This window comes from Apodemus sylvaticus, chromosome 3 (assembly GCF_947179515.1).
Source record: "Apodemus sylvaticus chromosome 3, mApoSyl1.1, whole genome shotgun sequence".
Lineage (NCBI taxonomy): Eukaryota > Metazoa > Chordata > Mammalia > Rodentia > Muridae > Apodemus > Apodemus sylvaticus.
Window position 1 is genome coordinate 32,902,340 of NC_067474.1, and position 26,516 is coordinate 32,928,855.

The 26,516-nt window shown below is 37.3% G+C and overlaps 1 protein-coding gene across 1 annotated transcript in view; it reads left to right on the forward strand.

The window, feature by feature from the left end:
* The window catches only part of Cngb3 (cyclic nucleotide gated channel subunit beta 3), a 217,912-nt gene that overhangs the window by 103,118 nt on the left and 88,278 nt on the right, over positions 1-26,516 (forward strand). Inside the window, exons 7-10 of the mRNA XM_052175774.1 lie at positions 8,468-8,518; positions 11,795-11,881; positions 17,379-17,443; positions 18,146-18,268. Coding sequence (XP_052031734.1) covers positions 8,468-8,518; positions 11,795-11,881; positions 17,379-17,443; positions 18,146-18,268 — 326 coding nt within the window. The remainder of the gene's footprint in view (positions 1-8,467; positions 8,519-11,794; positions 11,882-17,378; positions 17,444-18,145; positions 18,269-26,516) is intronic.

The following is a 26,516-nucleotide window of genomic DNA, read 5'->3' on the forward strand; positions in this document are numbered from 1 at the left end:
AACACCAAATGTTCTAAACAAAGAAAGAATATTAAAGGCAGTAAGAGAAAAAGGCCAAGTAACATATAAAGGAAGACCTATCAGAATCACAGCAGACTTTTCACCTGAGACTATGAAGGCTAGAAGGTCCTGGGCAGATCTCATGCAGACTCTAAGAGAACACAAATGCCAACCAAAACTACTATGTCCAGCAAAACTCTCAATCACCGTAGATGGAGAAACTAAGATATTTCATGACAAAACCAAGTTTACCCAATATCTATCCACAAACCCAGCCCTACAAAGGATAATAGGAGGAAAACACCAATACAAGGAGGGAAACTTCACCCTGGAAAAAGCAAGATAGTAACCTTTCATCAAACCCAAAAGAAGGTAAGCAATCAAATTTAAAAAATAACATCAAAAATGATAGGAAGTAACAATCACTATTCCTTAATATCTCTTAACATCAATGGACTTAATGCCCCAATAAAAAGACACAGACTAACTGACTGGATATGTAAACAGGACCCTACATTTTGCTGCTTACAGGAAACACACCTCAGGGTCAAAGACACACACTACCTTAGAGTAAAAGGCTGGAAGACAATTTTACAAGCAAATGGTCTCAGGAAACAAGCTGGAGTAGCCATTTTAATATCAGATAAAATTGGCTTTCAACCCAAAGTCATCAAAAGAGACTCTGAGGGACACTTCTTGCTGGTCAAAGGAAAAATACAACAAGAAGAACTCTCAATCCTGAACATCTATGCTCCAAATGCAAGGGCACCCTCTTTCGTAAAAGAAACTTTATTAAAACTCAAAGCACACATTGCAACTAACACAATAATTGTGGGTGACTTCAACACTGCACTTTCCTCAATGGACCGATCAGGAAAACAGAAACTAAACAGGGACACAATGAAACTAATTGAAGCTTTGGACCAATTAGATTTAACAGATATATATAGAACATTCTATCCTAAAACAAAAGAATATACCTTTTTCTCAGCACCTCATGGCACCTTCTCCAAAATCGACCATATAATTGGTCACAAGACAGACCTCAACAAATATAAGAAGATAGAACTAATCCCATGCCTCCTATCAGATCACTATGGAGTAAAAGTGGTCTTCAATAGCAACAAAAACAACAGAAAACCCACATACACGTGGAAACTGAACAATATTCTACTCAATGATACCTTGGTCAAGGAAGAAATAAAGAAAGAAATTAAAGACTTTTTAGAACACAATGAAAATGAAAACACAACATACCCAAATCTATGGGACACAATGAAAGCAGTGCTAAGAGGAAAACTCATAGCCCTGAGTGCCTCCAAAAAGAAAAATAAGAGAGCATACATTAGCAGCTTAATGACACACCTGAAAGTCCTGGAACAAAAAGAAGCTATTTCACCCAGGAGGAGTAGAAGGCAGGAAATCATCAAACTCAGGGCCGAAATCAATCAAGTAGAAACAAAGAGAACCATACAAAAAATCAACAAAACCAGGAGCTGGTTCTTTGAGAAAATCAACAAGATAGATAAACCCTTAGCCAGACTGACCAAAGGGCACAGAGAAAGTATCCAAATTAACAAACTTAGAAATGAAAAGGGAGATATAACAACGGAAACTGAGGAAATCCAAAAAAATCATCAGATCCTACTACAAGAGCCTGTACTCAAGACAACTGGAGAATCTGGAGGAAATGGACAATTTCCTTGACAGATACCAAATACCAAAATTAAATCAGGACCAACTAGACCATCTAAACAGTCCCATAATGCCTAAAGAAATAGAAGGAGTCATAGAAAGTCTTCCAACCAAAAAAAGCACAGGACCAGATGGTTTCAGTGCAGAATTCTATCAGACCTTCAAAGAAGAGTTAACACCAATACTCTTCAAACTATTCCACAAAATAGAAACAGAAGGAACACTACCCAATTCCTTCTACGAAGCCACAATTACGCTGATACCAAAGCCACACAAAGATCCAACAAAGAAAGAGAACTTCAGACCAATTTCCCTTATGAACATAGATGCAAAAATACTCAATAAAATTCTTGCCAACCGAATCCAAGAACACATCAAAACGATCATCCACCATGATCAAGTAGGCTTTATCCCGGGAATGCAGGGTTGGTTCAATATATGGAAATCCATCAATGCAATCCACTACATAAACAAACTCAAAGAACAAAACCACATGGTCATTTCATTGGATGCTGAAAAAGCATTTGACAAAATTCAGCATCCTTTCATGCTTAAAGTCTTGGAAAGAACAGGAATTCAAGGCCCATACCTAAACATAGTAAAAGCAATATACAGCAAACCGGTAGCCAGCATCAAACTAAATGGAGAGAAACTTGAAGCAATCCCACTGAAATCAGGGACCAGACAAGGCTGCCCCCTTTCTCCTTATCGTTTCAATATTGTACTTGAGGTACTAGCTCAGGCAATTCGACAACATAAGGAGGTCAAAGGGATACAAATTGGAAAGGAAGAAGTCAAACTATCATTATTTGCAGATGACATGATAGTCTACCTAAGTGACCCAAAAAACTCCACTAGAGAGCTCCTACAGCTGATAAACAACTTCAGCAAAGTGGCAGGTTATAAAATCAACACAAGCAAATCAGTGGCCTTCCTATACTCAAAGGATAAGCAGGCTGAGAAAGAAATTAGGGAAATGACCCCCTTCACAATAGCCACAAACAGTATAAAGTATCTTGGGGTGACTCTTACCAAACATGTGAAAGATCTGTATGACAAGAACTTCAAGACTCTGAAGAAGGAAATGGAAGAAGACCTCAAAAAATGGCAAAACCTCCCATGCTCATGGATCGGTAGAATCAATATAGTTAAAATGGCCATTTTGCCAAAAGCAATATACAGATTCAATGCAATACCCATCAAAATCCCAACTCAATTCTTCACAGAGTTAGAAAGAGCAATTATCAAATTCATCTGGAACAACAAAAAACCCAGGATAGCTAAAACTATTCTCAGCAATAAAAGAAAATCTGGGGGAATCAGTATCCCTGACCTCAAGCAATACTACAGAGCAATAGTGTTAAAAACTGCATGGTATTGGTACAGTGACAGGCAGGAGGATCAATGGAACAGGATTGAAGATCCAGAAATGAACCCACACACCTATGGCCACTTGATCCTCGGCAAAGAGGCTGAAAACATCCAATGGAAAAAAGATAGCCTTTTCAACAAATGGTGCTGGTTCAACTGGAGGTCAGCATGGCAGAAGAATGCGAATTGATCCATCCTTGTCTCCTTGTACTAAGCTCAAATACAAATGGATCAAGGACCTCCACATAAAGCCAGACACTCTGAAGCTAATAGAAAAGAAACTGGGGAAGACCCTTGAGGACATCCGTACAGGGAGAAAGTTTCTGAACAGAACACCAATAGCGTATGCTCTAAGGGCAAGAATTGACAAATGGGACCTCATAAAATTACAAAGTTTCTGTAAGGCAAAGGACACCATCAAGAGGACACATCGGCAACCAACAAATTGGGAAAAGATCTTCACCAATCCTTCATCAGATAGAGGGCTAATATCCAATATATATAAAGAACTCAAGAAGTTAGACTCCAGAAAACCGAACAACCCTATTAAAAAATGGGGTACAGATTTAAACAAAGAATTCTCACCTGAAGAACTTCGGATGGCGGAGAAGCATCTTAAAAATTGCTCAATTTCATTAGTCATTAGGGAAATGCAAATCAAAACAACCCTAAGATTTCATCTTACACCAGTCAGAAAGGCCAAGATTAAAAATTCAGGAGACAGCAGGTGTTGGAGAGGGTGTGGAGAAAGAGGAACACTCCTCCACTGCTGGTGGGGTTGCAAATTGGTACAACCACTCTGGAAATCAGTCTGGCGGTTCCTCCGAAAACTAGGCACCTCACTTCCAGAGGATCCTGCTATACCACTCCTGGGCACATACCCAGAGGATTCCGCACCATGTAATAAGGATGCATGCTCTACTATGTTCATAGCAGCCCTGTTTATAATTGCCAGATGCTGGAAAGAACCCAGGTATCCCTCAACAGAAGAGTGGATGCAAAAAATGTGGTATATCTACACAATGGAGTACTATTCAGCCATTAGAAACAATGAATTCATGAAATTCTTAGGCAAATGGATGGAGCTAGAGAACATAATACTAAGTGAGGTAACCCAGACTCAAAGGTGAATCATGGTATGCACTCACTAATAAGTGGATATTAACCTAGAAAACTGGAATACCCAAAACATAATCCACACATCAAATGAGGTACAAGAAGAAAGGAGGAGTGGCCCCTGGTTCTGGAAAGACTCAGTGAAGCAGTAAAGGGCAAAACCAGAATGGGGAAGTGGGAAGGGGTGGATGGGAGGACAGGGGAAGAGAAGGGGGCTTATGGGACTTTCGGGGAGTGGGGGGGCTAGAAAAGGGGAAATTATTTGAAATGTAAATAAATTATATCGAAGAAAAAAAAAAGAAAAAAAGTGACCTGAAATTTCTTTACAATCTAAGTATTTAGATGAAATTTAATTTATTTAACTTTGATAAATAGAACTATAATACCTAGAAACAAAGAGACCAAGGTCAAATTTTACTACTAAAGTTTACTAAACTAAATTAACTCTCTTCTACTTCTACTAAATTAAAATTAGTTCTTAATTTATAAGTCTATGATAAAGGTTAAATAAGACGATATGTACACATACCCCAAGATACGACTGGTAGGAGGAAACTATCAAGTGAATTCAGTGAATAAACCTGCAAGTATTTACTATTCCCTTCCTGGCTCCTTAGCTGTCTTTATTCAATAAATAAGCATCTACACATTACCATTATTTCTTTTCTGTGTCCTTAGCTGTCTTTCTCACCTGACAATAAGTTTCTGAAAGGTGGGAGCAGTGTTGTATCTCATTTTCCTATCTATCCTTGGAATGCAAAGATATTCAAGACATGTTTGTAGGAGTGAATACACAATAAAGCCAGCTCAGGATTGTCTTCCTTTGAGTAATTCTTTCACTTTATGTAATATTCCTTTTTTAAGTGCTCTTCTTGATTCTATATAAAATTGCAGAATTGTTGATCAGAAGAGGTAAATTAGGACTAAACATACTAGCATCTGAGTAGAGCATCCTCTAAGACTATTGATTAGGACAGGATTTAGATGTAATTAGCATACCCTTCCTAAGGTAAGCTTCCCCTGAAGAAATGCCTTCTGCATAGTAAGCAGGCTTGAAAGAGAGAAGGAATTAAATAGGATGACATTTTAAAAGTAAGTGCCTAATTGTCACTAGTCAACAGACTGATCCTCATAAGGGTGATGGTGCCAAATTTATTTAGCGCTCAAAAGAACAGGGATTTTAAAATCGCTAAATGCCACTTTCCTTTAATCAAGCATTTTTAGGTGTGTTTACATTTATTCAATCATGGAATTATAGACTCTGAAGGGAAAGGTATAAATGTGAAAAAAAACTTCCTGGTTTGTGGGAGAATTCAGTATTTTAATTTAGCAGCTTGGCACATGAGGTGCATCCATGTGTCTGTATAAGGGTTTTGATGGAGCTAATGATTTTAGACTACCAATGAAACTTGCATATATTTCAATGTATTTCTATAAAATGTACTGTGTGTATGTGGGTAAAAGGTATAACCAAAGTATGGGGGAGGGACGAGGAACTGAGTTGATGGGGAAATTGGGGGGAATGATGAGGTACATGTATGATGTATATGAGTGTTCATGTTTATATGTGACCATGTGTGTATCTGCATGTGAGTATCTGTGTATGCCTGTATGTGTATGCATGTGTGTGTCTCTATAGTGAGTATCTTTGTGTATCTCTATATATGTGTGTGTGTTTGTGTGTATGAGAATGTGTGTGTATGTATGTGTCTGTCTGTTCTTGAGTCTGTGTCTGTGTCTGTGTATATACATCTGTATATGTGTATGGAGACCAGAGGTTAATGTTAGGTGTCTTTCCCCAGTTGCTTTCCACCTTTATTTTGTAAGGTAAAGTCTCCCACTAAACAGGAAGAGCATAGATTTGGCCACACTGGCTAGCCACTAAATGTTAAGAGATTTGCCTATCACAACCTACACCCACACATAGCACTTGGTCTATAGATATGTTACTGTGACCACCAACTCAGATTTTCAAGCTTGTGTGGCAGGCATTACCAGATGGGCCATCTAATAAGCCCCAACTAATTGATCTTTAACATTACTAGGGGGCAATTAAAAACTTCCATGTTAAATAGCATGGATGGTTCGATGATAAATACTGGTAGACAATAATGCTGCTTCTGTATGCCCAAGTTCTAATATTTAAATCAATTAAAAGTTTATAAGAAATTTCTTCCTACCTGTAACTTAAATATGTATGTGTGCTTGCAAGCACGTGCACATGCATGCACACACTAGAACTGGTAAAATGCTAGAATTAATCATTTTAGGTCTCACTGTTAAAGAGTCTTTCTACCCTTGTATCAAACATATCACACATAGATATAGCTACTGAGCACTTATTGAGGGTAGACACTGTCAGGAACTGAGAAAACAAAGGTCAAAGATGTGTGCCTAACATTTTACAAAGCTCGAGCATGAAGGAGAAACAAACAGAAGAAAGACGGTGGACTTCTATATTGTATTAACATAGGTCATCCTGAGGACCAGGATAGGAAGGGTAATAGCTATACCCTTCCACCTTTGTAATACAGGAAACTATCTGGGCCCCAAGAACAACTTCAGCAAAGATGTTCAAGAGAGAAGCTGACACGTTTGAAGAACTGTGTGATAGAGAAGGATAAGACAAGAGACAAAGAAAGTAGAATCTGGTAAACTATAGAAAGGAATTTGAGGGTTTTTCTCTGAAAATCATTTTGGGTCATATGATTCGACATAAATAGAGACTCAGCACTCTAATTTAGGGAGACCATTGTCTGGCATTGTGTAGTGACTAAGGAGAAGCAGCACTTAAGTCAGGGAAACCACTACAAAGAGAGAGGCTGAACAGGCTTGAGGGGGTTGGAAAAGGATCAAAAGTTCGGCTTTACTGAATACAGTTCCTGGATGCAATGGTAGGGGAGGTAGATAGAGATTTGGTGAGGTGGTCTTTGAAACTGCAAACCTGGATGAGATTTTTCAAGAAGTAAATATAATGAGAAGAGAACATAAGAAAATTTTGAGGTATACTGTCTTTTAAATGGCCAGCTGATGGGTTCAAAAGAGACACACAAATGCTGGACCTAAAGCAACTCAAGCAGGTAAACCAAAAGTGGCTTTTCTGCTCCCTTGAAAGAGAAAGTCATGAAAACAAAGGAGTCCAGAAAATTCTAAATGTTACAAAACTCTTTACCCTTCTCTTCGTGCCTCTATCTCTCCATTTATTTATTCAATACTAAGTTTGTAGAATGTCCCAGACACTGGTTTACCCAATTGCCAAAGTCAGTCCTGTCCTCAAGAAAAATACAGTTTAACCAGGTGAACTGGTTTTAAATATAATACCCAATGGAATGGCAAGATGGCATTTACTGGACAAGCCTGGTGATCTGAGTTTGACCCTCAAACCCAGGTAAGATAATAAAGGAAAATTAACCCCATAACCTTGTCTTATGATCTACACACATACATATAGATGCACACAGATACACAGACACACATAAACACATCATATAAATGTATACACAATGATAAAGGCTTTTAAAAGACCCAAGAAATATATGTATCATATCAAAATATCTTGAGTTCTATAACACAAATGTTAAGTGTGGAAGGGCTCCTGTGTAGACTTTGCACTGTTAATTTTGTCGGTATGAGAGAGGTAGGAAGACAAATTATAACCAAACTCTTATAGGTTAGGGACTACTATGAGGAGAGGAGGTAGGGTAAAGGGGTATGGCTGACTCTCGGGAACTCCTATGTTAAACAAGAGGATGACAACAAAAGGCAAGCAAAACAGCTTCCATGTTTGCATGTGTGTGTGTGTGTGTGTGTGTGTGTGTGTGTTCACTCTTGATTTGGTTTGGCTTTTGTCTTACAGATTTTAATTTGATAGTTTATTTGTATGTCTATTTTGTATGTCTATTTATATTTTCAAGTTTTGTTTTTTGTTTCTTGGTTTTTGGGGGAAAGAACGTGAAATTAGGTGTGTATGGATACAGGGGTATCTAGAAGGGGCTGGGGGGAAAGGAAATGATCAAACTATACCATAAAAAATTTTTATTTACAACTAAATAAGCCAAATTAATGAAAACGATAAAAGCATCATGGGTGTCTGTTTTTTAAATGAAAAATGCTGGAGCTAGATTATAGGCTGAGGTTGAAGAAAACTAGTAGAGAGAAATAACTATTAAAGATGTAAAAAGTAAAATATAAATATAAAATATTTTAATATTTAATTATATTATAAAAATATAAATAAAAAATAAATAAAATTTCTAAACCTAATCAGCATACAAATGTATTCCAGGTAGATTCAAAGGAGCTGAAGAGGCACTACCGGAATTCTACAAAGTTTCAGGTAGGTGACTCACAAACACGTCCAGAATGGCTCAGGCAGAACCATTTTCACGTTAAGTCTCATCGCGACAAATATGTTGTCTTCTTGTAACAAACATCACACAGATGTGATGGTATTTTATTAGGCAGCAGCAAGTACTCCTGGTACTGTATTCTCCATACTTCACACTACATCCAATCCCCTGTATCTGCAAATTTGGTGTTAAATATGCACAAGCCAAAGTCAGAGAATTCGAAGTTAAATTGCAGTTGGGGAAAATGGGATATACTTTTTATTGTCTGCAGAACTCTAGTTTCCAATTCTTGCACTGTGGGGGTATGAAGTCTGCAAAAGTATTTCTATTCCTCCCTGTAATTCATATACACAAAGTAAACAAACTAAAAGAAGCACCTACTTAGACAATACAGCATCTTTCTTTTCTAAGATAAAACATGATCTTATCTCATATACTTTTCTCTTAATCTGTCTTCAAATTGAAAAATAGGCAGATATGAGATCAACTAAAGTTACCTAAAGCCATTTCATGACTCCCACCTCCCCTGCTATGAACAGTAACTTAGTTCCTCAAAGAACACTAGTCAATGTACTGCCAGCACACTCAAATATTATTAGGACCCCCTCTCACACACACACACACACATCCAACTATAGGACCCAAATCCCATTCAATTTTTTTATTTCCAACTTTTTTCCACATTGACATTTATAACACATCTAAAATGCTTTAATAAATTGTACTAACATAAAGAGTATTCTTTGTAAAATCCACAGAACTCTGAATACATTTATGAAATTTGGAGATATATAAAATCCACTTGTGGTTATAGACATGAAACTGTATATTTATTTAATTATGGTCACTCCTTTGAATTCCCTTAGCACAGCCTGCCTGTCTTAGAGCACTGCAGTGTAGTTAATTCTTATTACATTTATTTCTGCTTGTTTAGTGTATGCATGCACATACACATACAAGACACATGTGTGGAGGTCAGAGGGCAGCCTAGAGGACTCAGAACTCTCCTTCCACTATGTAGGTCCCAGGTAACAAAATCTGATCCTCAGATTTTGTGACAATTACCTTTACCTCCTGAGCCATGTCACAAGCCTGACAGTATAGTTGTTTTTGTCCTTGATTATTATATCATTAGATTAATCCTTATAAGTAGAAAAAATCTTGCTGTTTCAATACTAAAATCTTTTACAAAGTCCTAGGTACGGAATTTAAAATTAATCCATAGTTAATTCAATTTCCTACAATTCAGCAAGAAACAAATTATCTGTGTCTACACAAATCCACACAGGGAAGTTAAGATTATAAATGACTGAGGATTACATAAAGAAATAAAGTGGTGAGTTGAGCAAACAGATAGAATGCAAATAAAACTATCATTAGCATTTGAGGTGAAAACATCGGGTTCGAAGGTAGCACTAGAGACCTCCAAAACTCTGTGTCCTCTGTGTTCCTTGTTTAAGACATTATTTTAATTAATGTGCTATATATGTCTCAATTTGTAATGAGAATCAATATCTACAGTGTAAAGGGGTGCCGAGATGTGTAATTTCTAAGCCAACACATTTAGGGAGTTATGTGCTTGTGACAGCTAATCTGGTTAAGTAAGTAAGTGATATTTCTATTCAATAGTGGTTGGCTTTGAAATTGTTACTCACTTCCCAAAACTTCCTACCTCGTATATGTGGTCTTACAGCATGTTTCTGTAACATGTAGTTTTGTCTATGCTACTTTGTATTCCTGGCTGGATGCACAGATGCACAGCAAAAGCACCCACCCAGGACCTATCAGATCCACAGATGAAATCCACATACATATTAGCTTATTTAGTTAAAAAATATGTTTTTTAACTCAGTGGTCAGACACTTCTAAACAGGTTCCTGATCAAAGCATAAAAACCACCTGCTACATGTTCCAAACTGCTCTTTAGTATTTCAAAATAGTTTAGATTTTAATGTATTGCTTAATAGGCTGTGTAAAATTTAATGAAAACAATTGTTTTATAAAAAGTAATAACTTATTATTATAGTCAAGGAAATCTATAAGGGATTAGAGAGACAGATCAGTCACCACTTGATTCTCTTGCAGAGGGCCCAAGTTCAGTTTCCAGGACCCATCCTGGAAGGCAGCTCACAACATCCTATAACTACAGCTTCAGGGTATCAAAAGCCCTCTGCTGTTCTTGCACAGAAAGAGAGAAAGAGAGACAGACAGAGACAGAGAATGAGAGATGCATATATATATATGTGTATGTATGTATGTATGTATGTATGTATGTGTATATATATATATATACATACATACATACATATACATATAAAAGTAAGCAAAATTACCTTAAATTTTTGGTTGTGAGCCCAGCCTTTAATGACTGAGCCATTTCTGCAGCTTGACAAAATTATCTTGACTCCTAAGGAATGCCATTTGGTTACCAAGTTATAAGAAAGCTAGAATAATGTAAACTCATGGAAATTTTTAAAATGAATATTTTTGCCATATCATGCTTTTTGGTCTTTTTTCCATCTCAGTTACTGATGTATTGTAAACAATGTTTCTTTCTTTCTTGTATAGTCTCTAATAGAAACTTTCATGGCAGGTAGTTGATAGCGAAACAACACAAAGAAGACAGTGGTAGAAATCACCAAGGAACCTAGATGAACCAGAACTGTATAATCCATTCTGAGCTCTGGAGGAAGAGCTGGATCATAAAGCAATGTCACTGCAATGAATTTACAAGAGTTTCAAAAAAAATCAAAACGGGATTCTATTCGTATTCTTGAACCTCATGTTTCCAGACTATCAAGATATGTTCTAACATTAGCATCATATCATCATGAAAAACCTGAGGAAAGTTGATGAGTAAGGAGAGCTCAGACACATGAAAGTGAAAGAGAAATGTGTAGCCATAGACTAGTTTCCTAGTTTGATGCTAGTTTGTAAACTAGTACCCCTGTTCTCATGCCATTAATATCTTTACAGGGCATCGTGTAAGTGAAATCAATCTTGGGTTAAGTAGTAAATAATCATAATTTGACAATTTTCACATTTTGTTGTAGCTGAATGTAAAATATCTCCTGTAGACTCACACCTGGTCCCTAGATTGTATGAGAAAGTTGTAGAATTTTTAAAAGATGAAACCGTGCTAGAGAAACTGGGCTATCTTATCACAGGAACAGAAAAGTAGTTTGCACATATATTCGTATGTGAAATCCAAGCATGGAGAGGCAAGCAAACTTCACATAGATGTGAATATGTTCCTTCAACAGATGGATGTGGCATCTCTACTGCCGTTTGAAGTTCTCTACATCTTCTTTGGAGTTAATCCAATATTCAGAACAAATCGTATATTAAAGGTAAAGAAACTACATACAGCTGGGTTCTCCTTCTCCTAATGGACATATTGAAGCAAGTTTAGATATCCCAAAATTAATAGTGTTCAACTTATTCCAAACAGTTCTCTGTCTTCATTAGTACTTTTTTAAATGAATAATACTATTGATTCTACAGATGGAAATGACTATTAACTGCCTATAATAATATTTTTATAAGTATTTTTATGATCCAGAATGCAATGCTTTGGTACATCTTAAGATGACTGAAATTACAAATAAATAACTTATAATTTTTATTTTTTTCTCTGCAACCTGTTTTATCAGAAATTTTCTGAATGTCTAAAATATCAGGTGATCAAATGAAGCAACAAGCAAACAACAACATAAAAAAGTTAAATTTGCTGAGTCCCTGGAACAATCTGAATAATCTACCTGAAAAACAGAATATTTTCTGTGTAAAAATATGGAAAGAAGTTCAAGACAAATTGTTAAGGAAAAGGAGAAAGCTAAATAGAAAATACTTTACAGAACAACATTATATTATATAAACCAGAAAGAAAAACTGTTCAATTTATAAGTTAAAATGAATTACAAAATACTACAAATGGTTGTATTTGTTTTCTTATTGTTTAATTTTAATTTTTTTTATTCAATATATTTTTATTTACATTTCAAATGATTTCCCCTTTCCTGGCTCCCCACTCCCCGAAAGTCCCAAAAGCCCTCTTCCTTCCCCCTGTTCCCCCATCCACCCCTTCCCACTTCCCTGTTCTGGTATTGCCCTACACTGCTGCACTAAGCCTTTCCAGGACCAGGGGCTACTCCTCTGTTCTTCTTGGACATCATTTGATATGTGGATTATGTATTGGGTATTACAAGTTTCTAGGCTAATATCTGCTTATCAGTGAGTGCATACTATGACTGATCTTTTGAGACTGGGTTACCTCATTTAGTATGATGTTCTCCAGCTCCATCCATTTGTCTAAGAATTTCATGGACTCTGATGGCTGAATAGTACTTCATTGTGTATATATACCACACTTTTTGTATCCATTCCTCTGTTGAGGGACATTTGGGTTCTTTCCAGCTTCTGGCTATTATAAATAGGGCTGCTATGAACATAGTGGAACGTGTGTCCTTATTACATGCTGGGGAATCCTCTGGGTATATGCCCAGGAGTGGTATAGCAGGGTCCTCCGAAAGTGACGTGCCCAGTTTTCTGAGGAACCACCAGACTGATTTCCAGAGTGGTTGTACCAACTTGCAACCCCACCAGCAGTGGAGGAGTGTTCCTCTTTCTCCACATCCTCGCCAACACCTGCTGTTTCCTGAGATTTTAATCTTAGCCAATCTGATTGGTGTGCTCTAAGATCAAGAATTGACAAATGGGACCTCATAAAATTACGTTTCTGTAAGGCAAAGGACACCATCAAAAGGACAAATTGGCAACCAACAAATTGGAAAAAGATCTTCATCAACCCTACATCAGATAGAGGGCTAATATCCAATAAATACAAAGAACTCAAGAAGTTAGACTCCAGAAAACCAAATAACCCTATTAAAAAATGGGGTACATAGCTAAACAAATTTTCACCTGAAGACTACAAATGCTTTTTAGAAAACTAATTAAAGCAGTTGCCTAGGATGAAAAGGAAAATCAGGATAAACAGAGGTGAGAAGAAAGACAAAAATTTGAAGTGACATATTTAATATTGATTTTGAAATATATTCACTCTTCAAAATATCCTGACATAGATATTTCATAAACTCAGATTTGTTGGGCAACTTATTCACATTAGCAGGAAATCTGAGTGAATGTTTACATACATCTTTAAGAATAGCAGTAGGTAAGTACTGACTGCTCCTGCAGGACCCAGTTTCAATTCCCAGCATCCACATGCCAGATAACCATGGTCTGTACTTGTCTTTCCTGGAGGTCTGGCATCCTCTCCTGTCAGCTGTGAGCATCGTATGTGGAGCAAGCATACATGTAGGCAAAACACCTACACACACATTTTTTAAATAACAAAAAAATCTCAAATTTTTGAAAGAATATTAATGATAACTTGTACTTTGAAAACAACCCTCTTAAAAGCAACTCAAAATGGGCTATAAATTTTAATTTTGCATCTTTTGCATCCTGGGAAAACAAGTTGATAATATTACCAGTATAATCTACAACTGTGATAGATTCCTACAAGGGCAGCGATTGCTATGGATAACTTTGCTACACACTTTGTTAAAAGGTAACTTCCTTTATCTATTTTATGCCTCCCAACAATTTCCAAGGTCAGACCATATTGGGCGCACTCAGAGTGGTATGGCTGTAGACTCCTCCCAACAATTTCATGTTATCATGGAGGAAGACAAGAATCAGTGCTGTGGGAAAGTCTGCACACCCATACTGATTGTGGTGGTCTCACTGATCTTACTGCAGATTATTTGCTATAATATTGCTGGGTAGAGATCAGGCACACAAAAAAATCTTTCTTTCTCTGCTTATGATTTTTCTAAGTTTAAAGAATCCTGACCCTGTATTCCCATATATCCAAGAAAACTCTAGAGGGTCCTGGTGTGATTTTGGAATATGTATGGAAATTGAAACAGAACACAATGTTCTAAACAATCTAGCATCAGACTACCACCTCATGAAACTTAAGATTCTCACAGGAAAGCTTCAGAAGCCATGTGCTCAGAAATAACTGATTTCCAAAAAGACTCAGATTCTTTCAGAATTTGGAGTTCAGATGAAGTTTCATTGAAAGTTTATAAAATATTCCCTTTTACACCCCATCTCTGAATCCATGTTCGAGAGCTGTCTAGAGCCTGCCTTTTAATATAAAATATTATGTAAGTCAACACTGATTTTTTTTCTAACTGAATAGTTCTATCTTTCAGTTATTTATAAAGGTGTTATTTGGATAGACAATCCTCTAGGGTAAATACTATCATATACCTGCCTCCAGATTATAAATGGAAAAAAAACATGCTATGAACACAAATTTCCTCTATGGACACATTAGTTTTAAAACATCCTTTGAGCAAACTTTTAGTAAAAGCCAAATAAACAAGTTATCAAAATTATACTTAACATAATCTGAGCTTTCAAAGGATATATTCAGGAATTCTGGTGGAACAAATATTTGTGTATCTTTTACCTTAAGAGGAAATATTACTATTTCATATATAATATGAATGTATTACATATGATAATAATAATAATAATAATCTATTACATATATCAGTTTTAATCCAAAGGCTCATCTGTCACATGTAAGTTGGGTGATATTATGGAGTACGTAGTGGCAGAAGACTCCTGTCAATAAGATCTTCCCTTTCTAAGCACATTCATCACACCAGTGCACACCTGCACACACTGTTTTCATTATGTCATTTTTAGGTAAGAAGCAAGGTATGAAGTAGAAGGTATTTCTAGACCACATCAGCAATAGTGCTGGCATTTTGCTCTGGGATTCATGGTGATTCCGCGGTCTTATTCTGTGCCCTATGTCCTACAGAAATGAAGGAAGGAGGAGAGGATGGAATAGGGATACCCCAAGGAAGTGAGAGCTGAGACAAAGCTAAAAATGAAAGAAAATATGCAGTGTTTGTCACTCTGGGCCTTTGTTACCTCACTTAGTATTTTCTCTAGTTCCATCCCCTTACCTGAAAATGTCATGATTTCATTTTTCCTTACAGCTGAGTAAATATCTTTTGTATGCATCTGCACATTTAAGAAACTTGAGGGAAACAGTAACTCTGTTTTGATTAGATCACATGAAGCCATTGAATCGATAGCACAAAACACATCCTCTACTAATATCTAGTGGACTCGACATTTTGAAAAAATATATATTTATTATATTAACTGTTAAATGTTAACTGTTAACAACATATTTTCTTCTTTTATTTATGTTTTAGAAGTATGAATTTAATCATTGTAGACTAGAATTCTACTATATGCATTAGAAAGAAGTCCATTATTGATTTTCAACATGCATCACAAATAAGACTGCAGTTAAATATAGAAATAAAATAAAATAATCATCTCTATAGGCTTGATCCCATGTTAAAATACTATTTAAAGAAAATATCATTAAATATGGCATGGGAGGTTTTTAAAGACATGAACAAAATTGTTTCAAATAAAATAAAAAATCTGGAGGTCAGCATGCAGAAGAATGTGAATTGATCCATTCTTATCTCCATGTACTAAACTTCACTCCAAGTGGATCAAGGACCTCCATGTAAAAACAGACACACTGAAACTAATAGAAAAGAAACTGGGGATGACCCTTGAGGACATGGGCACAGGGGAAAAGTTCCTGAACAGATCACCAAAAGTTTATGCTCTAAGCTCAAGAATTGATAAATGGGACCTAATAAAATTACAAAGTTTCTGTAAGGCAAAGGACACTGTTAAAAGGACAAAACGGCAACCATCAAATTGGGAAAGGATATTCACCAACCCTACATCTGATAGAGGGCTAATATCCAATATATACAAAGAACTCAAGAAGTTAGACCCCAGGGAACCAAATAACCCTATTAAAAAATGGGTTACAGATCTAAACAAAGAATTTTCACCTGAAGAAATTCGGATGGCTGAGAGGCACCTTAAGAAGTGCTCAACATCATTAGTCATTAGGGAAATGCAGATCAAAACAACCCTGAGATTTCACCTTACACCAGTCAGAATGGCTAAGGTCAAAAACTCAGGAAATAGCAGGTGTTGGCAAGGATGTGGAGAAAGAGGAACACTCCTCCACTGCTGGTGGGGCTGTAAGATGGTACAACCACTTTGGAAATCATTGTGGTGGTTCCTCAGAAAACTGGACATGACACTTCTGGAGGACCCTGCTATACCTCTCCTGGGCATACACCCAAAGGATTCCCCGGCATGCAATAAAGACACATGCTCCATTATGTTCATAGCAGTCTTATTTATAATAGCCAGAAGCTGGAAAGAACCCAGATGTCCCTCAAAGAAGGAATGGATACAGAAAATGTGGTATATTTACACAATGGAATACTACTCAGCAATTAGAAACAATGAATTCACAAAATTTTTAGGCAAATGGTTTGATCTGGAAAATATCATCCTGAGTGAGTTAACCCAATCACAAAAGAATACACATGGAATGCAATCTCTGATAAGTGAATATTAATTATCCCAGAAGCTCTGAATACCAAAGGCACAAATCGCATAACAAATGATTCCCATGAAGAAGTATGGAGAGGGTCCTGAACCTGGAAAGGATTGATCTAGCGTTGGAGGGGAATATAAGGACAGAGAAAAAGGCGGGAGGTGATTGGAGAATGGGTGGAGAGAAGAAGGTTTATGGGTCATATGGGGAGTGGAGATTTGGGAAAGGAGAAATCGTTTGGAATGTAAACAAAGAATATAGAAAATAAAAGTATTAAAATGAAAAAAATAAAAAATCTATGTTACACAGTTTTATCTAAATAAGCATATGGTTAACTTATATTCTATTTATTTTGCTTATTTCATATACAGTACACTTCATTCTTTGAGTTTAACCATCGCCTGGAGTCTATAATGGACAAAGCATATGTCTACAGGTGAGTTTCACTGGTAAATTTGAACAAAGCAGAGAAAGTGGTGGCAGAACATTTTAGAAGGCATGTGTCCTAACATTTTTAGGAGACAATGACCACCCTGCTCAAAAACATGGGGCCTTTTCTATTTTACTATATAAAATGAAGGCATACTCTCAAGCAAATTGGGCTGTTTCAAGTACACTTAGATTAAAGTAAGGATGAGAACCTATCATGTTACAGTTTAAACAATAAGAAACGAGTACGCTCTTGTGAGTCAGCTCTCCATCTCTCATGACAATTTACACCTCGCCTACATTTCGCTCATTTGCCATTCTGAACTTCCCGAGTAGGGATCTTCAATCACAGTTCATCATAGCATGAAGTCCTGTGAGCCTTTCTGATATCCAGGTAAATCAGTGTGGCGTATTTCATGGAACTCAAAATGAAGAAGTGACCCTTGAGGCATGTCTTTCACAGAGTTGACTCACACCATCTGTGCAAAGAAATGAAGACTTTCTTTACACTCCGTCAAGCCCATTCAAGACTCTGCAGGCAGACAACATGTGGTGTCACCTTCGCTTTCTACTGCACAAATGAGAGTTGACACTTAGCAAATCTAAAGCAAGAGGGCTCATTGGAAGCATAGAGAAAAAGACAATGTTGAGATCAGCCTCATTCCAGAAACAACGCCAAGTCTTCCTCCCCATCTCTTCTCTCTGACAGAGTCATCCGCACAGCTGGCTACTTGCTGTTTCTCCTGCACATTAACGCCTGTGTTTATTACTGGGCCTCACACTATGAAGGAATTGGCTCAACTAAGTGGGTCTACAATGGTGAAGGCAACAAGTGAGTTCTAATTTTAAAAGAGACTTTTATTTTTTCTCCTAAATTTTCAGCTTTGGTATAAGAATTTTCATAAGCCACCGTTTTTCCAAGCTTTTATAAGCATATGTTAGTTGTACATAATTTTATTTTGATATCTGTTCATGAGGGTATGGAATGTAGTTTAGCCATATTGGCACCTCTCAATACCCTTGCTCATCATCTTCCCACTCCCACTGATCTCCTTCCTCTCCCAACTAGTTCCTCTTCTACTTTCAGTTTGTGTGTGTGTGTATGTGTGTAAGCATGTGTGTTTGTGTAAACATGTCTATGTGTGTGTGTGCATGTGTGTGTATCAATCTGGATTATTTACAGAAGCATGAATAGGAGGTTATGAACAAATAAGCAGCCTACCAGTAGCTACATCATTAAAGACAGCTGTTAGTCACAGTTCAGTCATAAGCAGTAAAACCTTTCTTGTGTGAAAGCATGCTCTTAAGTGAAAAAGTGTAAGATAGAATAGACACTATCAGAGGATATCTGATACAGAGCAGGTGTGTGGGTTTGTGTGTGTGTGTGTGTGTGTGTGTCTGTGTCTGTATGTGTGTATGTCTGTGTGTGTGTGTGTCTGTGTATATGTGTGTATGTATGTGTTTGCATGTGTATGGGTATAAATGTGTATATATGCATGTGTATATCTAGATATGTGTGTGAGTGTGTGCATGTGTGTGAGTGTAAGCATTTGTGTGTCAGTGTGTGCATGTGTGGTGTGTGTCTGTTTGTCTGTGTGTGTATGGAGGTATTTATATGCATTTGCATGTGTATATATGTGTATTTGTATGTGCATGTGCATGTATGTGTCTATATGTCTGTGTGAGTGTGTACATGTGCAGTGTGTGGTGTGTGTACATGTGTAGGTGTGTGCATGTGTGTGTAAATATGTTCATGTGTGCTGTATGTATGTATAAATATGTGCAGGTATATGTCTGCTTGTGTGTATGAGTATACACATGTGTATTCATGTATTTGTATGTATCTGTTTCTGGATGTGTGTATGTGTTTATGTGTGTGTTTGTATATGTTTATATATGTGTGTATGTATGTGTGTGTTTGGGTGTGTGAATGTGTATATGGGGTGTATATGCATTTCTTGTGTCTATCTGTATGTGTGTATATCTATATTTATGTATGAGTGCATGTATGCATATATGTTTGTATGTGTCATGTGTGTGTATGTATGTCTGACTGTATTTGCATGTGTATATATATGACTGTGTGTTGGGGCGATGAGGGGGTTTTCAGTGTTTGTGAGTGTATATAAGTGTGTCTGTGTTTGTGGTGGTATGTGTGGGTGTGTACATGTTTGTATATTTGTGAGTCTGTGTGAGTGCGTGCATGTGTGTGTGTGTGTGTGTGTGTGTGTGTGTTGGGGTGTGTATTTGTGTGTATGAGTGTAAGTGTGTGTTTGTGTCTATATATGTATCCTAGGTTGATCTGTAAATGTGATTCTTACTCTGAATTATACTCAAAAAGTTTTGGGGTAACTTAATAACTACAATGATAATTGTTAGTAATGATTAATGTCAATTATTTAGGGGCAGGTGCAGTAGCTAATTAGTTGATAACTGAAGGGTTTTATGGATTTATGAGTCAGCTATAGCCACCAACTGGACTAAATAGAAAATAACAATTGTCATAAATAAAATCTGACAATTAAGCAACAAGAGTCTCATGAAAAAAGGAGATCACTTGAAAATGTTAATGCAAAAAATCAGGCTTCAAACATAACTACTGAGTTGCTTATTAGCAAAATTTCTTTTTGGTAGATACAAGGGCCTTCTACAACACAGACAAACTTACCTTCTGTTCCAGTGAAATGGCATGAGACACATTAGACGGCAATGTATTCTCTAGAAAACAATAAGTCTTAAAAGTTTTTTTTAAAGAACAATACATACCACCTTGAGATGGAGAGCAAAGAGAGTATCTCTAATATTATTATTACAATGGTCTTACTTTTAACCAGCTCCAACTGTCTAAGTACTCTTGGTGGTACAATATAACAACGTCATTGCGCCTGCCTTGTCCTCCATCCAACCCATCCCATATGCTCCTCCTTTCTCTCTAACACGTCATGGCTTCCTTTTGCATTCATTCATTTTAGGCCTGATTTGTTTAAATCCTCTAGCCAAAGGCCACTGATTGTGAAACACACATACACACAGAGTAAACATGGTCTTAGAAATCTCAAACTCAACCCCGTCAATGTATAAACAAAATGAACTTAGATTGTGACTTGATTTATGTGTTTACTTTAACATGAATAACTGCATGGAAAAATTAAGACATCAACTCTATTAAGTACATCAACACCACAGTAGCTAATGGGGAAAGGTATATATGTTAAGATGATCAGTATGTAGTAGTCCGGCTTCATCTCTCTGTAACATCTGAATGAGACACTTTATTAGGGAAAGAGGCTGTTTGGTTCATAGCTTCAAAGGTTTTACTCAAATGTAAGCAGGCTCCATTGCAGTGAACAGGAGATGAGACAGAACATCAGGAACAACAACAACAGGAACAACAGGAAGTGTTTAGGGCAGCAGATATCACATCAAGGTTGCTACCCAGGAAGCAGAAAGAAAGCAAACCTCTGAACCTAGTGAACTTTCTCCCTTTTTTTCCCACCAGAAGATATTTATTATAAATCATTTACCTAGAGGAACAGAAACTAAGGGACACACAAATAATTTAAATATCTACACTTAAGCATTGACATAAAAATACAATTAACATAGGGAAAAATACAAGCAACTTGGTGTGTGTGTGAGTGTGTGTGTGTGTGTACGTGCGTGCGTGCATGTGTGTGTGCTTGTGATTAGATGTATGTACATTTCTATGTGCAGAACCCAGTGCCTTCCTCAAATGCTCTCCATCTTATTTATTTATTTATTTATTTATTTATTTATTTATTTATTTATTTATTTTTATTAATTGTTCTTTTCGTTTACATCTCAAATGATATCCCACTTCCCAGTTACCCCTCCATGAACTCCCATCCTACATCCATGCTCCCCCATCCCCTTTGCCTGTATGAGGGTGCTCCCCCACACACCCATCCACTCCCACCCCACCATTCCAGCATCCCCTACACTTGGCATCAAATCTTTCAGGGGTTAAGGGCCTCCCCTCCCATTGCTGTCAGGCAAGGCCATCCTCTGCTACATATGTATCTGGAGTCATAGATCTCTCTAGGTACACTCCTTGGTTGGGGTCTAGTCTCTGGGAGAACTGGGTAGTCAGGCTAGCCTATGTTGTTCTTACAGTGAGGTTGCAATCCCCCCTCTGCTCCTCCAGTCCTTCTGCCAGCACCCCTGCCAGTTTTAGTCTGATGAATGGCTTCAAGCAACCACATCTGTATTGGCTAGTTGACGGCCGGACCTCCCAAGAAACCACCACACTAGGTTCCTGTGTGCAAGAACGTCTTGACCACAGCAACAGTGTAGAGTTTGGTGTCTGCAGACATGATAGATCCTAAGATAGGGCAGTCCCCAACTGACCCTTCCTTCAGTCTCTGTTCCATTTCTTTGTCCCTGTTCTTCCTTTGGATGGGAACATTTCTAGGTTAAAAACTTTGAGATGCATAGGTAGCCCCATCCCTCAAACTGGGGTCATACTTATCTACTAGAGGTGGTCTCAACAGGTTCTATCTCCCTCTTCTCTGCACATTTTGGCTAAAGTCATCCCTGTTTGGTCCAGAGAAACTCACATTTCCCTCCAGTAGCTATCCCCAGTTCTTCATCTCCCCTACTACATGTTTTTCTTCAATTTTCTGACCCTCTATGCCTATCCCACATTTCCTCCAGTTCCTGATACTGTCACCTTTATTTCCTCCCCCTCCTTTGTCCTGTCCAGGTACCCCTCTCCCTCTGCCTCCCATAAGCATCCTGTCCTCCCCCCTCAATGCAGGACTGAAGCATCCACAACAAGGTCTTTCCTTCTATGCTACGTATGGTCTGTGGGTTGTATCATGGGCATTGTGAAATAAGTAATATACACTTATTACTGAGTGCATACAATGTGTGTTCTTTTGTTTCTGGGTTACCTCACTCAGGATGATATTTTTGAGTTTCATCCATTCGCTATTCATGAATTTCATGAAATCGTTGTTTTTGGAATACTCTGAGTAGTAGTGTAAATGTGCCACATTTTCTGTATCCATTCTTCTGTTGAGGGACAGATGGGTTGTTTCCAGCTTCTGGCTATTATAAAAAAGGCTGCTATGAACATAGTGGAGAATGTGTCTTTATTATATGATAGAGCGTTTTTTGAAGTATTTGCCCAATAGTGGTAGAGCTGAGTCTTCAGGAAGAACCATTTCCAATTTTCTCAGGAACTGCCAGACTGATTTCCAAAGTGATTTTACCAACATGCAGTCCCACTAGCAATGGAGGAGTATTACTCTTTGTCCACATCCTTACCAGCCAACATCTGCTGTCAACTGGGTTTTTGCTCTTAGTCATTCTGATTGGTGTGAGGTGGAATCTCAGGGATATTTTGATTTGCATTTCCCTGATGATTAAAAATTATGAACACTTCTTTAAGTGCTTCTCAACCATTCAAGATTGCTCAGTTGAGAACTCACTATTTAGCACTGTACTCTACTTTTTTAATAGGGTTATTTGGTTCTCTGGAGTCTAACTTCTTGAATTCTTTGTATATTTTGAATGTTAGCCTTCTATCAGATGTAGGGTTGGTAAAGATCTTTTCCGGATCTGAGGGTTGCCATTTAGTCCTATTGACAATGTTTTTTGTTTTACAGAAGCTTTTCAATTTTATGAGGTCCCATTTTTTTTTCCAACTCTTGATCTTAAAGCATAAGCTGTTGATGTTCTGTTCAGGAAGTCTCCCCAAGTATTCAAGGCTCTTTCCCACTTTCTCTTCTATTGGACTCATTGTATCAGCTTCTATGTGGAGGTCCTTGATCCACTTGGACTTGAACTTTCTACAAGTAGATAAGAATGGATCAATTTGCATTCTCCTACATGGTGACTGCCAGTTGAACCATCACCATTTGTTGAAAAGGCTGTCTTTTCCACTGAATGGATTTAGCTCCTTTGTCAAAGATGAAGAGACCATAGATGTATGGATTCATTTCTGGGTCTTCAATTCTATTCCATTGATCTAACAGCCTGTCTCTGTACCAATACCATGACATTTGTATCATTATTGCTCTATAGTAGAACTTGAGGTCAGGATGGTGATTCTGCCAGATGTTCTTTTATTGTTGAGAAGAGTTTCCACTATCCTAGGTTTTTTTGTTATTCCAAATGAATTTGAGAATTGCTCCTTTTAATTCTATGAAGAATTGAGTTGAAATTTTGATGTGGATTGCATTGAATTTCTAGACTTTTGGGAAGATGGCCATTTTTACTATATTAATTCTGCCAATATATGAACATGGGAGATCTTTCCATTTTCTGAGGTCTTCTTCGATTTCTTTCTTCAGGTACTTGAAGTTCTTGACATACAGATCTTTTACTTGCTTAGAGTCACATCAAGATATTTTACATTATTTGTGACAGTTGTGAAAGGTGTCATTTCTCTCATTTCTTTTATCCTTTGAGTAGAGGAAGGCTACTGATTTGTTAGAGTTAATTTTATATCCAGACCCTCTCTGGTAGAATTTTTGGGGTTGCTTATGTATACTATCATATCATCTTCAAATAGTGATATCTTGACTTCCTCCCTCCCTATTTGTTTTCCTTTGATTTCTTTTTGTGGTCTAATTGCTCTGGTTAGAACTTTGATTACCATCACTTCTGGAGGACCCTGCTATACCATTCCTGAGTATATAGCCAGAGGATTCTCCAGCATGTAATAAGGACACATGCTCCACTATGTTTATAGCAGCCCTATTTATAATAGCCAAAGCTGGAAAGAACCCTCAACGGAGGAATGGATACAAAAAAATGTCATATATATATACACAATGGAGTACTATTCAGCCATTAGAAACAATGAATTCATGAAATTATTAAACAAATGGATGGAGCTGGAGAATATCATACTAAGTGAGGTGACCCAGTCTCAAAAGACCAATCATGGTATGCACTCACTGATAAGCATATATTAGCCTAGAAACTTGGATTATCCAAGTCATAATCCACATATCAAAAGATGTCCAAGAAGAATGGGGGAGTTGCCCCTGGTTCTGGAAAGGCTCAGTGCAGCAGTATAGGGCAATACCAGAACAGGGAAGTGGGAAGGGGTGGATGGGGCAACAGGGAGAGGGAAGAAGACTTATGGGACTTTCAGGGAGTGGAGAGCCAGGAATGAGGAAATCATTTGAAATGTAAACAAAAAATATATCGAATAAAAAAAGAAAAAAAAAAGAACTTCGATTACTATATTGAATAGGTAGGGATATAGTGTGCAGCCTAGACTTGTCCCTGATTTTAATGGATTACTTTGGGTTTCTCTCCATTTAGTTTGATGTTGGATATTGGTTTGCTTTATATTGCTATAATTATATTTAGGTATGTACCTTGAATTCCTGATGTCTCCAATACTTTTAACATAAAGGGGTGTTGTATTTTGCCAAAGGATTTTTTAGCATCTAATTACTTGAAGGACTTTCTTCTTTATTTCTCTCTATTCTGCCCAGATTGCAGTTCACTTGATAGTGCTGTGAACATTCAGGAAAAATCCCCAGCTTCTTTAATTCTCTCTGGAAATGCCACCCCACAGGGTGTGCTTTGATTGCTCTTGTATATACTTCACAGTCCTGGAATATAGACAATTGCAATTATCCATCATAAGTTACAGTATCAATTGTTAGAACAAATTAGAACTATTCATTTTTGTACAGTATTGGCATGGAAGTAAAATGATAAAATGATTTTTTTGAGACAGGGTCTTACTATGTAGCTCTGGTTGGCCTGGAACACATTATGCAGACCAGACTGTCCTTGAATTCTTAGAGATTTTCCTGTCCCTTCCTCTCCAGAGCTGGGATAAAAAGTACATGATACCACACCCAAAAAAATAACAGTTTTAAGAAAAGATCAGAAAGTTTGTTGTTTTTAATCCATTAATCATGCATTTGCCTTGCAACTTATATTTTGCACACTTTTTTATGGAAAAGAAATTAAAATGTATATAAGTGGTGGAAGTATGTAAAAATGTTTAGAGAATCTAGATTCACAACAATCAGAAACTTTATATAGCTAAGGAATATATAGATCTTTTTGAAAGATGCACTATATACAGTAAAGACTACATAGCAATTTGAATAAATAAATTTCATGAATACAAATAGCTTTCAATAGACTACATAAGGCATACATACTTTGTGATGCTATTTGTATGAATTTATGAAATATATTATTCTATTTACAACACCATCAAGTGGAATAAGAAACTAAGAAGACCAACAGAGATACACTGAAACCTACATCATGCAAATGAAAGTGTGTGAAACAGAAGTTATTCAATAGAACGACATCTGGGTTCATGGATTGGATGAGTGATTATTGCTCAAATGTGACCAACTTAGGGCAAACTGTTAAAATACCAGTGGACTCTTTACCTGTCTTACACCATCCACACAAGTCAAGTTTGAATACTCAAATAGCTATGAAACTATTAGAAGTAAGCAGAGCCACATTTTTTGCATCCACTCTTCTGTTGAGGGATACCTGGGTTCTTTCCAGCATCTGGCAATTATAAATAGGGCTGCTATGAACACAGTAGAGCATGTATCCTTATTACATGGTGGGGAATCCTCTGGGTATATGCCCAGGAGTGGTATAGCAGGATCTTCTGGATGTGAGGTGCCCAGTTTTCAGAGGAACCGCCAGACTGATTTCCAGAGTGGTTGTACCAGTTTGCAACCCCACCAGCAGTGAAGGAGTGTTCCTCTTTCTCCACATCCTCTCCAACACCTGCTGGCTCCCGAATTTTTAATCTCAGCCATTCTGACTGATGTAAGGTGAAATCTCAGGGTTGTTTTGATTTGCATTTCCCTAATGACTAATGAAGTTGAGCATTTTTTAAGATCCTTCTCCGCCATCCGAAGTTCTTCAGGTGAGAATTCATATCTACACAATGGAGTACTATTCAGCCATTAGAAACAATGAATTCATGAAATTCTTAGGCAAATGGATGGAGCTACAGAACATCATACTAAGTGAGGTAACCCAGACTCAAAAGGTGAATCATGGTATGCACTCACTAATAAGTGGATATTAACCTAAAAAACTGGAATACC